General features: G+C 56.5%; 2 protein-coding genes and 1 pseudogene across 4 annotated transcripts; 2 read left to right on the top strand and 1 right to left on the bottom strand.

The window, feature by feature from the left end:
* Positions 1-436: 436 nt before the first annotated feature.
* LOC112135485 (small ribosomal subunit protein uS10-like) lies at positions 437-859 on the top strand (annotated as a pseudogene).
* A 686-nt stretch (positions 860-1,545) lies between these two features.
* LOC129048911 (5E5 antigen-like) lies at positions 1,546-5,619 on the bottom strand. The gene is made up of 2 exons (XM_054525803.2): positions 4,727-5,619; positions 1,546-4,325 (listed from the first exon to the last, which is right to left on the bottom strand). The coding sequence occupies exons 1-2, from the start codon at positions 5,617-5,619 to the stop codon at positions 4,268-4,270; spliced, it is 951 nt and encodes a 316-aa protein (XP_054381778.1). The 3' UTR covers positions 1,546-4,267.
* On the top strand, positions 5,092-14,015 carry PACSIN3 (protein kinase C and casein kinase substrate in neurons 3). 3 transcript variants are annotated; one of them, XM_002821819.5, is made up of 11 exons: positions 5,092-5,229; positions 8,517-8,582; positions 8,826-8,916; positions 9,031-9,187; positions 10,857-11,092; positions 11,203-11,358; positions 11,957-12,132; positions 12,263-12,383; positions 12,509-12,645; positions 13,052-13,173; positions 13,493-14,015. In XM_002821819.5, the coding sequence occupies exons 3-11, from the start codon at positions 8,863-8,865 to the stop codon at positions 13,606-13,608; spliced, it is 1,275 nt and encodes a 424-aa protein (XP_002821865.1). In that variant the 5' UTR covers positions 5,092-5,229; positions 8,517-8,582; positions 8,826-8,862; the 3' UTR covers positions 13,609-14,015. The 3 variants fall into 3 exon arrangements, with proteins under 3 accessions (XP_002821865.1, XP_063584189.1, XP_063584188.1); XM_063728118.1 differs by lacking the exon at positions 5,092-5,229 and adding an exon at positions 5,703-5,937; XM_063728119.1 differs by lacking the exon at positions 8,517-8,582 and having other exon boundaries at positions 5,140-5,229.
* Positions 14,016-14,468: the final 453 nt, after the last annotated feature.

Here is a 14,468-nt window from a genome sequence, read left to right on the forward strand (position 1 = left end):
AGTTAATTTTTTTTTTTTTTTTTTTTTTTTGAGATAGAGTCTCGCTCTGTCATCCAGGCTGGACTGCAGTGGTACAATCTTGGCTCACTATAACCTCTGCCTCCTGAGTTCAAGCAATTTGCCTGCCTCAGCCCTGCCCTGAGTAGCTGGGACTACAGGTGCATACCACCACGCCAGGCTAATTTTTGTATTTTTAGTAGAGACATGGTTTCACCATCGTGGCCAGGCTGGTCTTGAACTCCTGGCCTAAAGTGGTCCTCCTGCCTCGGCCTCCCAAAGTGCTGGGATTACAGGCATGAGCCACCACGCCTGGCCTAATTTCAAAATTTTTAAATTGGAGGAAGACGCGGTCGTAGGTGCTGTGGGTCTCCGGTCCGCACGCTCCTGCTCCTGACTCACCGCTGTTCACTCTCGCCGAGGAACAAGTTGGTCAGGAAGCCACGCAGCAGCCATGGCTTTTAAGGATACCGGAAAAACACCTGTGGAGCCGGAGGTGGCGATTCACTGAATTTGAATCACCCTAACAAACTGCAACATAAAATCCCTGGAAAAGGTGTGTGCTGACTTGATCAGAGGCGCAAAGGAAAAGAATCTCAAAGTGAAAGGACCAGTTCGAATGCCTACCAGGACTTTGAGAATCACTACAAGGAAAACCCCTTGTGGTGAAGGTTCTAAGACATGGGATCGTTTCCAGATGAGAATCCACCAGCGACTCATTGACTTGCGCAGTCCTTCTGAGATTGTTAAGCAGATTACTTCCATCAGTATTGAGCCAGGAGTTGAGGTGGAAGTCACCATTGCAGATGCTTAAGTCAACTATTTTAATGAATTGATTACCAGTTGTTAAAAAAATTTTTTTTAAATTAAAAGTTTATGTTTTCAATAGCCACATTTCAAGTGCTCAACAGTCTCATGCTACTAGTGGCTATCATATTGGCCAGCACAGCTATAGAACATTGCCACCACTGCAGAAAATAATTGGACAGCACTATTTTAGATACAAATACCCACTCACCCACCCCCGTTTTTAATTTTAGTTACATAATTTACACATAGTACATTCCCATTGTAAATTTTCTAACATTACAAAAATGTCCCTTACCAACTCTAGACCTCTGCCTAAAGATAAACGCCAAAATCAGTATGATGTATATTTTCTGTGAAGACTTAGTGCGTTTTGCATTTTGCTTTTTTCCCTTGACATTGTCTTGGAGATCTTCCTGTAAGAATACATCTGTTGGCTGGGTGCGGTAGCTCATGCCTGTAATCCCAGCACTTTGGGAGGCTGAGGTGGGCAGATCATGAGGTCAGGAGTTTGAACCCAGCCTGACCAACATGGTGAAACCCTGTCTCTACTAAAAATACAAAAATTAGCCAGGTGTGGGTGGCACGTGCCTGTAATCCCAGCTACTCAGGAGGCTGAGGCAGGAGAATCGCTTGAACCTGGGAGGTGGAGGTTGCAGTGAGCTGAGATCGCGCCATTACACTCCAGCCTGGGCGACAGAGCAAGACGCCGTCTCAAAAAAAAAAAGAATACATCTCTCTCTACCTTGTTCTTTTTTTTTTTTTTTTTGGTTTGTTTTTGTTTGAGATGGAGTTTTGCTCCATCTCACATGCCACCATGCCTGGCTAATTTTTGTATTTTTAGTAGAGAAGGGGTTTCACTTCGTTGGCCAGGCTGGTCTCGAACTCCTGCCTCTAGCTTTTTCTTGAGTTTTTGCAGAGTAATCCAAAGCATGAATGAACTTTAGGTTATTCAACTATTGCCTTCATGATGAACATTTGTTTTTAGTTCTCCCCTGTTGCAAACAGTACTATATGCAAACATCGTTGTACCTCTTTCTGCATTTGTACATGTTCGTCCAGGATAAATACCAAAAAGTAGAACTGCTAGGTCACAAAGTCATATGGTAACACCCCTGGGGCTTGGCACACCCTGAAGCTCCTGCCTAGAATGCCTGTCCACATGACTAATTCCTACTCATCAAGACCTATCAGTGTCATGTCCTGTGAAAGGCCGTCCCTTCTGCCTGTTTTCCCTCAATACTTCCTATCTGCCTTGCATCATTACTGTATACTTGGACTCTGCCTTATTTAACTTTGTACCCCCAACATTCCTGGCATAGCCTTAGCAAGGAGTAAAAATTCAAGTGTTTTCTTGGCTGGATGAATGAATGCATAAATAAACAAATGAAGGCACAGTGGTTAGGACATTCCAGAAACTCAAGGTGAGTCTGTGAGTGGCGTGATATTTGGCTATGGACCAATCTGCCCATTGGTACCCTGAGCCAAGTGCCTTGCTAGATTTGTCTTTTTTTCTTTTTGAGAGAAAGTTTCCTTCGACCGGGCTGGAGAGCCGTGGCGCAATCTCAGCTGCCTAAGCCTCACGGGTTCAAGCAATTCTCCTGTCTCAGCCTCCCAAGTAGCTGGGACTACAGGCGTCCACTACCACGCCTGCTAGTTTTTTTGTGTTTTTAGTAGAGATGGGGTTTCATTATTGGCCAGGCTGGTCTTGAACTCCTGACCTCAGGTGATCCACCTGCCTTGGCCTCACAAAGTGCTGGCATTACAGGCGTGAGCCACTGCGCCCAGCCTTAGATTTCTGTCATTTTTTTAATTTTTCTTTTTGAGATGGAGTTTTGTTGTCACCCAGGCTGGAGTGCAATGGCGCGCTCTCAGCTCACTGCAACCTCCACCTCCCAGGTTCAAGTGATTCTCCTGCCTCAGCCTCCTGAGTAGCTGGAATTACAGGCACCCGCCACCATGCCCAGCTAATTTTTGTATTTTTAGTAGAGACGGGGTTTCACCATGTTGGTCAGGCTGGTCTCAAACTCCTGACCTCAGATGATCCACCCGCCTCGGCCTCCCAAAGTGCTGGGATTACAGGCGTGGGCCACCACGCCCGACCAGATTTCTGTCTTTATGCAGCCCTCTGTCCACTGACATCTCATCTTGAACTCTGGGTTGAGGACAGCACTGATGGAGCAGTGTGGATGTTAAGGGCTCTGGCCATAGAGCGCAGAATGGGAGCCCTGGGGGTAGCATTAGCTTGGAGCTGGCTTTCCAAAGGCATGTCTGTCTACTTTCAGCTTAGAAGCAGCCTCCTATGCTCTGGGTTTTATTTTGTTGTTTTTTTCCCCTACAGTACCTTAGGGGCAATTAAGATCAGCTGCAACATTTCTGCTTTCTGCTCCCAGACTTGAGCCCAAGGGAAGCCAGATGTTTTCCAGTCCACATCCCCTTCTCTTTGTGGTCTGATGAACAGCCCTGTTTTCTGAGTCTCTCTATGGCCTGGCTTTCCCAGATCCCACAGCCTGGCTGCCAACTTTATTTTTAATGAGGTTTTAATAGGTGGCTCCTGTAATTAATTTAATTCTTGTGTTTTCACACTTCGGTCTGGGTGCCTAAAGGCCTTCAGGCGCTAGGTGGGATGTTAACTGATTTTAAAGAATACAAAACCCTGTGGCTGTCATTTGACATTTTCCCAGCTCCTCTGATCTGCAGTTGTTTTTTTACAATCATTAATTAGCTGGGGCTCATGGCTCAGCCGAAGGTCAGCTGGTCACCTGTCAGGTTTTATAGAGGTAGAAATAGAGATAAGGAGAGAAGGGACTTGTCCAAGCCCTAAGAGAGAGTGGGTGTTGAAATTGGTTTCAGAAACCACATCCCAGGTTTCAGATTCACTACTCAGGTATGATTTGCCAAACACGGCCAGAATCCTCAGGCCAAAGGTGGCGCGCCTTGGGTGCCCCACAGGTGTCTTGGGGAGGCAGTTTTATTCTTCCATTAGCACTGCCCAGCAAGCGAGCCCTCGGCAGGCAAAATTACCCCCATTCATTTTCTCCAGGCCTCTTTCCCGTTTTGTGAGAGGATTCGTCTGCGTAAAGAACGCGTCAGTGATTCCTCCTGGATTTAGAAACAACATAATTTTGCTATTTTTAAAGCTGCCGTTTAAAACTCCGCGCGCACGCACTCACACTCTTCAGGGAGCTGGGGGTGGGAGGAAAAGTACGAGCTTCAGAGGGCGCAGCCAGGCGCCTCAGCTTCCCAGGGCTCAGCGCCGCGTCCCTGGGGGCGCACTACTCTGAGAGCGCCGGGGCTCTCCGACCCGCTGCGATTCTGCGCGCCCGGGACCTTCTGCGCCCGGGGCGTTCGACCCCGTTGGTCCGCGCTCCCCCTCGTCTTCAAGGCTTACAGCACCGCCGCTGGGTCACCGGGCCCAGGAGAGAGCGGGAGGGGCGGAGAGGCCGAGCAGGTGGCGATTAGGTCAGCTTCGGAACATTCTTGGACCGCTCCAGTGGATATAAATAACAGACGGAGCCGCTCTGCAAAATCTCACCCCCGGGGGAAAGCGGGGAGAGGCGAGTAGGGAGAGAGGAGGGAGAAGGGATTTATTTAGCGTGGGGGTGGCATCGTGGCGATATGGAAAAATGTACCAGACTGATAAACGGGGTGGAGGAGCGAAGGGATTTAAGAATGAATCGTGGTACAAAATCTGGAAATAAGAACTCGGAGGGGGAGGAGCTTAGGCCTTTTTGTCCCACCCCCACCGCGTGTTCGTCTCAGGCCTTAGAAGGCGCCCCAGATTAGCAGGGCAGCTGTGGAAGGGTAGGGCACGGTTTTGGAGTCCCGGCCCTGCCTGATTAGAGGGAAATCTTGGGCAAGCCTCTGAAAAGCCCCCGAGCCTCAGTGTTTGCATCTGTACAGTGGGAATCCTAATGCTTACAAGGGGTGGTTGTGAGCCTCGCCTGAGCCAATTTCTAAACAAGCTGTGCAGCTAAAAATGTAAGGCGGTGTAGTCCTCCGGCCCTGCTCCAAGGCTACCCGTGCCGGCCCGGTCCCTTCTTGCTCCCTCAGGTCTCCCAGGCTCTGCAACGGTCGGGGAGAGGCAAAGCCGAAATCTGGCTCACTGCGGCACCGAGGCGCAACCCTGGGGAGCCCGCCCAGGCACTCCGCACACGGGCGGAGCAGAGAAACCCCGGCCCGCGCCCCAAGAGCCGCTGCTCGCCGCGATGCCTGAAGCCCCGCTGCCCTGCAGCCCCGCCGCCCCACCGCGTGGGGTTGAGGCAGCGGCGGCCAGGAGAGGGGCGGGGCCCGGGGCCGGGGGCAGGGCTTCCCGGGGGAGGTCCCGGCGCGCTCCGGGAGGCGGCGGCGCGGGCCCAGGAGCGGCAGGACTCGGGCCGGAGCGTGGCCGGACCCCCACCCGCTGAGGGGCCCAGGGAGGACGCGGTGAGTGCCCTGGAGGGGACGCGCGGGTAGGCGACGGCGGGTGCCGTGGCTCGAGCCCGCCCTCTCCTGCTCCGGCTTCTGAAGTTTGCAATGGAGCCGACTCCCGCCCAGGGAGCCCCCGGCCACCCCGCTCAGCGTGCCGACGGGAAGGGCCGTAGCCGCGCCGAGGGGCCGTCCCATCTGCCGCGCCGCGGGCTCCGCAATTCCGCAGGCCGCCCGGGGGAGGGAGCGCCGGCGCTGGAGAGCTGAGCCATCTTCACGGGCCCCTCGAGGGCCCCCGTCCGCTCGCCCCGCGCCCGCCCCGGGGACCCAGAGGGTCCTCGCTCCCTGGCGACCCCTCGCCCTGTGCAGCGAGCCCCGATTCCTGGGTCCGCTGCCCGGGGCCACCATCTGGAGCCCAAGGCAAGGCCGGCCCAGGCAGGGGGCGTCCCCTCCCCTTGGCAGTGATCAGTGGCCCCACCTCCGCCGAGACCAAGTTCAACAAGTTTGGCCAAGAAGTCCTAGAGCTTTGGTGGCTAGGCCTGGCCCTGCCGCTCCGCGTGGCTCCACGGGCTCCGAGTTATGCAGCTCCGGGCGGCAAGGGGTCCTGTCGAGGGGCGCGGTCCATAAGGGTTGAGGCCAGAGGCGCGTAGCCTCTGGGCGCCGAGCTCTGGAGTGGAGGCTGGGGTTCGGAGTGCGTCATCTGGAAGCAGGCACCCCGGCCGGCAGGTCGGGTTTCTAAAAGTGCCCCTTTGTTATGCCCCTCCCTGGCCCTGCCTCCTCCCGCTTTGGCTGCGCCACCCCCTCCCCCAGCCTCCTGACCTCCTGACCTCCTGGCTGGCTCTGGCTTCTGGTTCCAGCCCCTCTAACCTCGCTGCCCCTCTTCGGACCAGCCGACTGACCCCCGCCCCCGCTCTGTCCTCAAATCCTAGGGCTGCGGGCGCACCGGGAGGGGCCGCCTGGGGAAGAAGCCCTTGGGCGCAGCCTGTGACTCAGGTTCCAGGGATGGGCCAGGCAGAATGGCTGAGCTCCCTCCCAGGGGCAAGCCCCCAGCTTCTGGAAGGGGTTGGGGCTGGTCTGGGGCCGGGTACCTTCAGGCCTCAGGTAGGGAGCGTGGGTCTTCCCTGAACCAGGGACTTCCTACCTTGGCCCGTGCAGCTGCAAGGAGACCCTGCCAAGCCCAGGAAGACCTCTCAGAGCCGAACGTGCTGGCTCCCGAGGCTGGGAAGATTGCATTACCTGCTTTCTGAGCTCTTGCCTGCGGTGGGGACTGATTTGGGTCTCTGCGGAGCTCAGGAGGCACAGGGTGCCGACCTGCTCAATAGGGGCCAAGGTGCAAGCCCCCCCCCGCCCCCCGCCCCGACCACAGAGAGGTCAGGCTGGGGCTGTGGGGCCTGGCTGCACCCGGGGCTTGGGCCTGTGTTTGCTCTGGGAGGCCTGAGGGAGCTGTGCCAGCCCGGTTCACACAGCTTGCTCTGTTCTGGGGCCAGAGAGAGGGAAGGGGTGGGGGCAGCTCTCTGGGGAGCAGGGAACTCGGAGGCTGGAACAGGCAAGGGGCCCCAGGCTCCTGAGGCTGGACTGGGGTGGCTCCAGAGCCCTGTGATTCATGGCGGCAGCTCTCTTTCTCTCCATCGCCCTGTCAGGTCCTTTCTGGGCAGACAGGACAGACTCCAGAGGGAACCAAGTGACGAGCTTGTGAGGTCCCTGGTGGGCACCTCCATTGCCTGGGTCTCCGCGGAGCCCCTAGCTCTGTCTCCTGTTAGCAGAGGGGGAAGCCCACTTGCACCAAGCATTCCCACAGCTGCTGGAGTGGGCGCGTTTCCTGCGCTCCAGGTGGACATCGCTTGTTTTCTCACTTAACTAATTATTGCTGATTCCAGCGCTTGGGGACACACAAATCAGAATCCCAGAAGCCTCTGTAAGTGACGGAAGATAGACACTGTCCTGTCAGCCACAACTCCATGGGTTATACACCCCGGCTGAAGGGTCACCCAGGGCTACAGGAGCAAGGACAGAGAAACAGGGGAAGTGACTGAGGAGAAGATGCCTTAATTGGAGGTTTGAAGGAGGAGCAGAGGTGCATGAGTTTGGAGGAAGCGCTGTGACAGCACCCTGCTTTGGGGACAAAGGGCACACACTGTCCTCCTGGGTCTGGCTGTGTCCCTTGGGCCTGCTCAGAGGAAGCGATTTCCTTCTAGGGTCTGTGAGTCAGTCGGTGCTGGGGACAGCTGAGACCCTGCCCAGAGGCAGGAGGGGAGCAGCCACATGCCACTGTGTCCTCGAGTCCCTGGGGCCGTGGCTCTGGGGTTGGAATTGGCTTGCCATCCTCTGCGATTCTAGGGAACTTTTTTTTTTTTTTCTGAGACAGTCTCACTCTGTTGCCCAGGCGGTGGTGTAATCTCAGCTCACCGCAACCTCCGCCTCCTAGGTTCAAGTGATTCTCATGCCTCAGCCTCCTAAGTAGCTGGGACTACAGGTTCCCGCCACCACGCCTGGCTAATTTTTATATTTTTAGTAGAGACAAGGTTCCTCCATGTTGGCCAAGCTGGTCTCGAACTCCTGACCTCAGGTGATCCACCCACCTCAATCTCCCAAAGTGCTGAGATTACAGGCGTGAGCCACCACACCCAGCCTGGGGAACATTCTTATAGGTGGCCATCGCTTCTCACTTCCCCATGCTGCCCTGGACGCCAGGCCTTTGGAGGGCAGGCCCGGGTTGTGTGTTCCCCACGGAGCCTTGTGGGCCCTCAGTGGATGTGTGGAGTGAGATGAGTATCTTCCGTGACTGCAGGGCCCCTCGTATTTCTGGTGCGTTGCTTGGTTTGTTTCACACCAGCCTTGGCATGGCAGCTGAGCATACAGAGGAGTTCCATCTTAGAGGGAGCTGGGGCCTCCTTAGGAGGAGACAGTTACATATACTTGTTCGGGGTTCCTGGCCAAGACAGAAGCCAGGCCTCTTGGCTCCCTTCGTGCCCTCCTCAGTACAGGGAGCTACTGGGATGTGGCCAGGCACCCTCTGACTTGGCCTCTCGGGTAACAGGGTCGTCTTATCACTCAAGGGAAGGCAACAGAGGCCCTAGCCTGGGCAGGAGTCCTCTCATTGGCAGTTAGGGGAGTGGGGCCCTCTGCCCTCTGCCCACCGCCCACCCCCGCCTGCCATTTAATCCCTAGCTGGATCGTGTGACCCGCCTGGCATTCTCCTCCCTGGAATCTGGCGCTTCTGACAGCAGTTGCTATATTGGGGGTGCCTGGCACCGCCCTGGACGCTCTAGGCCCCCACCCTCACCCCCGCACTGTTCTCCTTCAAGGCAGAGTCACGGTGGCAGCATTGAGAGTTGGACACCCGGGTCCCTGAAGTAATCTCTAGGCCCCAGGTATGTGGAGGGCGGGGGGTGGGGGAAAGGGCAGAGCAGTGAGAGGAAGAGTTTTGAGACTCCATCCTCACCCATCCTGGTCCTTCTTAGGGTCTTCAGCACCCCGCCTGCTAAGTCCTAGCTCTGACAACTCCTTGGGTGGCGGGGATGGCAGTGGGGCGAGGCCCAGGTATAAAGAGGGTCTTTTCCTATCCCCAAAAACATAATGTCCAGCTTTCCTGCTTACCCCTCTGCCCTCCACAGCCCCAAATCCGCCACCATTCCGTGCTGCGGGGACACCATGGCTCCAGAAGAGGACGCTGGAGGGGAGGCCTTAGGGGGCAGTTTCTGGGAGGTGAGCAGCTGGGTCCTGGGCTCAGCTACTTGTCTAGGGGAGGATTCCAACTGACAGCCCCAGCCCCAAAGGAGGCTTCTCCCTGGTGACAGCACCCTTCTCCTGTATGCCCAGGCTGGCAACTACAGGCGCACGGTACAGCGGGTGGAGGACGGGCACCGGCTGTGTGGGGACCTGGTCAGCTGCTTCCAGGAGCGCGCCCGCATCGAGAAGGCTTATGCCCAGCAGTTGGCTGACTGGGCCCGAAAGTGGAGGGGGACCGTGGAGAAGGGTGAGCCAGGCCCTGGCAGGGGGCAGAGGGCAGCTGAGTGCAGGACTGTCGGGCCAGCTTCTTTTTGCATGTCTCATGGGAAGTTTGAGGGCTTCACATCTACCCTCCCTCAGAAAGGGAAGATCCTCCTGGTCATCCTCATGGCTGTGGTGTTATTAAAGTTTACAAAGGATGCTCATGAGTTACTTTGATAGTTCCAACAACCCTGTAGAGATGGTTCTGTTTTACCCATTTTCTTTCCTTTGTTTTCTTTTTCTTTTTTTTTTTTGAGACGTTTTGCTCTTGTTGCCCACGCTGGAGTGCAGTGAGATGATGTTGGCTCACTGCAACCTCCGCCTCTCAAGTGGTTCTCCTGCTTCAGCCTCCCAAGTAGCTGGGATTACAGGCATCCACCACCATGCCTGGCTAATTTTGTATTTTTAGTAAAGACGGGGTTTTACCATGTTGGCCAGGCTGGTCTCAAACTCCTGACCTCAGGTAATCCACCCACCTCAGCCTCCCCAAGTGCTGGGATTACAGGCGTGAGCCACTGCATCTGGCCTTCTTTCGTTTATTATTTATTTATTTTGAGACAGGGTCTCACTCTGTCACCAGGCTGGAGTGCAGTGGTACAATCATGGGTCACTGCAACCTCCATCTCCCAGGCTCAACTAATTCTCCCACCTCAGCCTCCTGAATATCTGGGACCACAATAGCTGGGATCACAGGCATGGACCACCACACTTGGCTAATTTTTGTATTTTTTGTAGAGATAGGGTTTTGCTATGTTGCTCAGACTGGTTTTGAACCCCTGGGCTCAAGTGATCCTCTCTCCTTGGCCTCCCAAAATGCTGGGATTACAGGCGTGAGCCACCGTTTTATGCATTTTCTAGAGGAGAAACTGGAAGTTCAGAGAGGCTAAGGGACTTGCCTAAAGGCGCACAGCTAGGAAGTGCTGAAGGTTGAGCCCAGGCCCTCTGACTGGGAGCATGGATCTTTCCACCCTGCAAGCTGTCTTCCTCAAGGGCACACACAGGCTCTTCCTTTGAGGAAATGGAGTGTAGTGTTTACGCAACAGATGGGTTTGAATCTCAGCTCCTCTTTTTTTTCCTTTTTTTTGAGATGGAGTCTGGCTCTGTCACCTAGGCTGGAGTGCAGTGACGTGATCTCGGCTCACTGCAGTCTCCCCATCTTGGGTTCAAGTGATTTTCCTGTCTCAGCCTCCCAAGTAGCTGGGACTACAGGCGCCCGCCACCATGCCCGGCTAATTTTTTGTAGTTTTAGTAGAGACGGGATTTCACCGTGTTAGCCAGGATGGTCTCGATCTCCTGACCTTGTGATCCGCCCGCCTCGGCCTCCCAAAGTGCTGGGATTACAGGAGTGAGCCACTGCGCCTGGCCCTCAGCTCTTCTTGTAGCCATAATGCTTTGGACGAGTTCACTTCTCTGGGCCTCAGTGTTTTGCCTGTTCAATGTTGGCAATGTCACTGTCCTCACGGTGGTGGCTGAGACAAGGATTCAGTGAGATAAGGCACATGGTCCTCATTCAATAAGCCCGGCTGACAGGGTTGTCATTCACCTTTGCACCCCATGCGTGTACCCCATGCCTCCATGCCTCGCACCCAGTGAGAGGGGCTGGGCTCATTTTGGGTGGTACCCAGGCCTGGCCTAAGCCCTGTCCCTCCCTGCAGGCCCCCAGTATGGCACACTGGAGAAGGCCTGGCATGCCTTTTTCACGGCGGCTGAGCGGCTGAGCGCGCTGCACCTGGAGGTGCGGGAGAAGCTGCAAGGGCAGGACAGTGAGCGGGTGCGCGCCTGGCAGCGGGGGGCTTTCCACCGGCCTGTGCTGGGCGGCTTCCGCGAGAGCCGGGCGGCCGAGGACGGCTTCCGCAAGGCCCAGAAGCCCTGGCTGAAGAGGCTGAAGGAGGTGAGGCTGGGTGGGGGAGGTATCCGAGGCAGGCTCCTTCCTGGTTTGCAAGGGATCGAGGGGGCCAAGGTGTGGCATCCAGGGTCCAGAGTGGTCCCCATGCATGCCAGGTTGAGGCTTCCAAGAAAAGCTACCACGCAGCCCGGAAGGATGAGAAGACCGCCCAGACGAGGGAGAGCCACGCGAAGGCAGACAGCGCCGTCTCCCAGGAGCAGCTGCGCAAACTGCAGGAACGGGTGGAACGCTGTGCCAAGGAGGCCGAGAAGGTACAGGCCACAGGTCCCAGCCCTGGCCCCTGCTCAGGGCACGGCTTCCTGAATGAATCTTGCTCCCTGAACATCTTGTCCAGTCCCCGGCACTCTTATTACCCTATTCCTCGCCTGCCACCCTCTCTCCAGATGATCATTTAAAGGAGGAACCTAACAAAGGTGATGCTTTACTAGGGAAAGAAATGGAGTTTCAGGCACTGGGATGACTTCAGCAGTTGAGAACTTCCAGCTTTTTTCCTTGCACAGTACCCTTTGCCCGAAGCGTCCTTTCCTGCAGCTCTGGATATGCAAATCCTCCCCATCCTGAGATGCTGCAGTTTCCACCTCCTCCAGGAAGCCTTTTCTGATTTCTCCCATCCTTTCCTGTAGGTTGACCTCATTTCAGTCCTCACTAGACTCTTTTATCTGCTGCGCCTGATGTCACCTCCCTTGTTAGGCTGCTGGGGTCCTTAAGGGCAGGAGCTGGGTCTTGGGACTGATTGCCCCTAGTGGCTAGCCCCGGGTCTAGCAGCCCATGGCAGTGTCTGGTAAACACTGGTGGAGTCCTGGGTGGAAGAAGGTCTAGTTCTCACCAGACCCCTCCTCTCCCACCCAGACGAAAGCTCAGTATGAGCAGACGCTGGCAGAGCTGCATCGCTACACTCCACGCTACATGGAGGACATGGAACAGGCCTTTGAGACCTGCCAGGCCGCTGAGCGCCAGCGGCTTCTTTTCTTCAAGGATATGCTGCTCACCTTACACCAGCACCTGGACCTTTCCAGCAGTGAGAAGTATGGGCTGCCTGCTGGGCATGGAGATCTGGGGTAGTACTGGGTCTCCTCCATCTCCCCTAGGCCCTGGCTGGGACTGAGGGAGGCAGGGTCTAGACTTCCTAGACTGAGGGAGTGCCTTGGGTCATAGGTTCCATGAACTCCACCGCGACTTGCACCAGGGCATTGAGGCAGCCAGTGACGAAGAGGATCTGCGCTGGTGGCGCAGCACCCACGGGCCAGGCATGGCCATGAACTGGCCACAGTTCGAGGCATGTGTTCCAGGCGGGGTTGGGATGGGAGGTGGGATGGCCACCCTAGCTCGGCCAGGGCTAGGGATGAAGTAAGTGAAGGTGGTTCAGATGGCCCCACCTGACTGTAAGCACTGTCCCCACAGGAGTGGTCCTTGGACACACAGAGGACAATCAGCCGGAAAGAGAAGGGTGGCCGGAGCCCTGATGAGGTTACCCTGACCAGCATTGTGCCCACAAGAGATGGCACCGCACCCCCACCCCAGTCCCCAGGGTCCCCAGGGTGAGAGCCAGGAGCGTGGCTGTGGCAAAGAAACAGCTCTGCCTCCCGCCCTCCTTTCCTTTCTCCTTGGTTTCATTTCTTTCACACCTGAAATGGGTTGAAAATTGGTGCCAGGGACCTGAGGGCCTACTTAGTAGTTGTAATGATACTGGTTCTCATAGTGGTTTAGATTTGCTAGGCATTTCCCACGTTCCCTCTCGTTTATGCCTTAAATCAGCTGCGTGTGGCAGGAATTGCCTCTTTGCTCACCAGTCCGGCATGGCGAGGTAGAGCTAGAATCTTTAGCACCTCACCTGACTCTCCCAGATGCCGCTGGGGGTAGGGAGGCCTTTGCCCTGATCCTGGGTGAGATCTCCAGCCCCATGTTCCTTGCACTCTGAGCGGCTTCCTTTGCCTCCCTCTCCAGCACGGGGCAGGATGAGGAGTGGTCAGATGAAGAGAGTCCCCGGAAGGCTGCCACCGGGGTTCGGGTGAGGGCACTGTATGACTATGCTGGCCAGGAAGCTGATGAGCTGAGCTTCCGAGCAGGTACCCTGGGACCCCTTTCCTAGCTTCGGCCTCTGCCTTACCTGCCTGAGCAGGGGTGTCAGGAAGGGAAGCCAAATACCCACTTCTTAAGGGCCAGTCCTCTGGCCCTTCAGCTGTTCCAGGTCCAGATAGCTGGTGCCTGGTGGCTGCGTTCAGGGTCTGGGGTGGGGTAGCTTGCTGACCTTGACCTGCCTCTGCCTGAGCCATGTCTTTGCTAGCTGGGCTCTGGGACCACACCATCCCCCTCAGTCCTTGACCCAGTTGAAGGAACAGGGGCTGGGCCAGGGCCACTGGCAGTGACCAATCCCCTTTCCCCCAGGGGAGGAGCTGCTGAAGATGAGTGAGGAGGACGAGCAGGGCTGGTGCCAAGGCCAGTTGCAGAGTGGCCGCATTGGCCTGTACCCTGCCAACTACGTGGAGTGTGTGGGCGCCTGAGTGTCCTGACAGCCCTTCTGCGACGTTTACCCACCCTGGGTCAGAGCCCAGCTTCTCCTGGAGAGCCGGACCCTCAGGGCCCTGAACCGTCGCTCTCCGGCTGCTCCTCTGTCCCTTGAGGGAGGAAGTCCTGGGACCCAGGGAGGGGAGGGGCCTTTGTCTAGGGAAGGGACTGGTAGGGAAGGGACGAGTCTAGGCTGAGGGCAAGATGGGAGGTCAGAGGTGACAGAAGGGTTCAGGGGGGCCTGGGCCTCCCCGGGAGCTGTGGACTCAGTTCCTGACCTCTGCTTTGGAGTTCCTGGGGTGGGCTTGGGGTGAGCGTAGTTCCGGCCTAGCAGCACCCTCTTGTGGCTTGTTCTAGCGTGTATTAAAACTTGACACACACACACAAAAAAACAAAAACACCACTGTCGGGCTCATGTGCATTTTTTTGATAGGACACCCTTGCCAGGCCACCAGACGGCATCTAGAGAGAAGCCTAGCGTCTGTTATGGGGCCGGGGTTGGAAAAGGGTTTGCCTGCTTGGTACCTGCTCTGGAACTTCGAGATACTAATCTGGGGTGGAGGGGACTCGCTGTCAGGCTTACTGTGAGCCGAGAAGGGCTGAAGGCTGGGCGAGACGCGGGCCAGTGCGTCTGCCCGTTCAGGCCGGAGGGATGAGGAGTGTTTGGGCAGCCTAATCCTTACTCATCGATCTGTAATTGGCTGGAGAGGGGGTCCCCGCCCCCAGCCTCCCTCAGCCTGCGCGGCGTGGGGGCGATTCCACCTGGGGGTTGCGGCGGTGGCGGGGGGGGGGGGGCGGTGCTGCGCGCGCGAGGAGGTTTGGGCCGGTCCGTGCGCCGTCGCCCCGCTCCGGCTGC

Source organism: Pongo abelii, chromosome 9, assembly GCF_028885655.2.
Source record: "Pongo abelii isolate AG06213 chromosome 9, NHGRI_mPonAbe1-v2.0_pri, whole genome shotgun sequence".
Lineage (NCBI taxonomy): Eukaryota > Metazoa > Chordata > Mammalia > Primates > Hominidae > Pongo > Pongo abelii.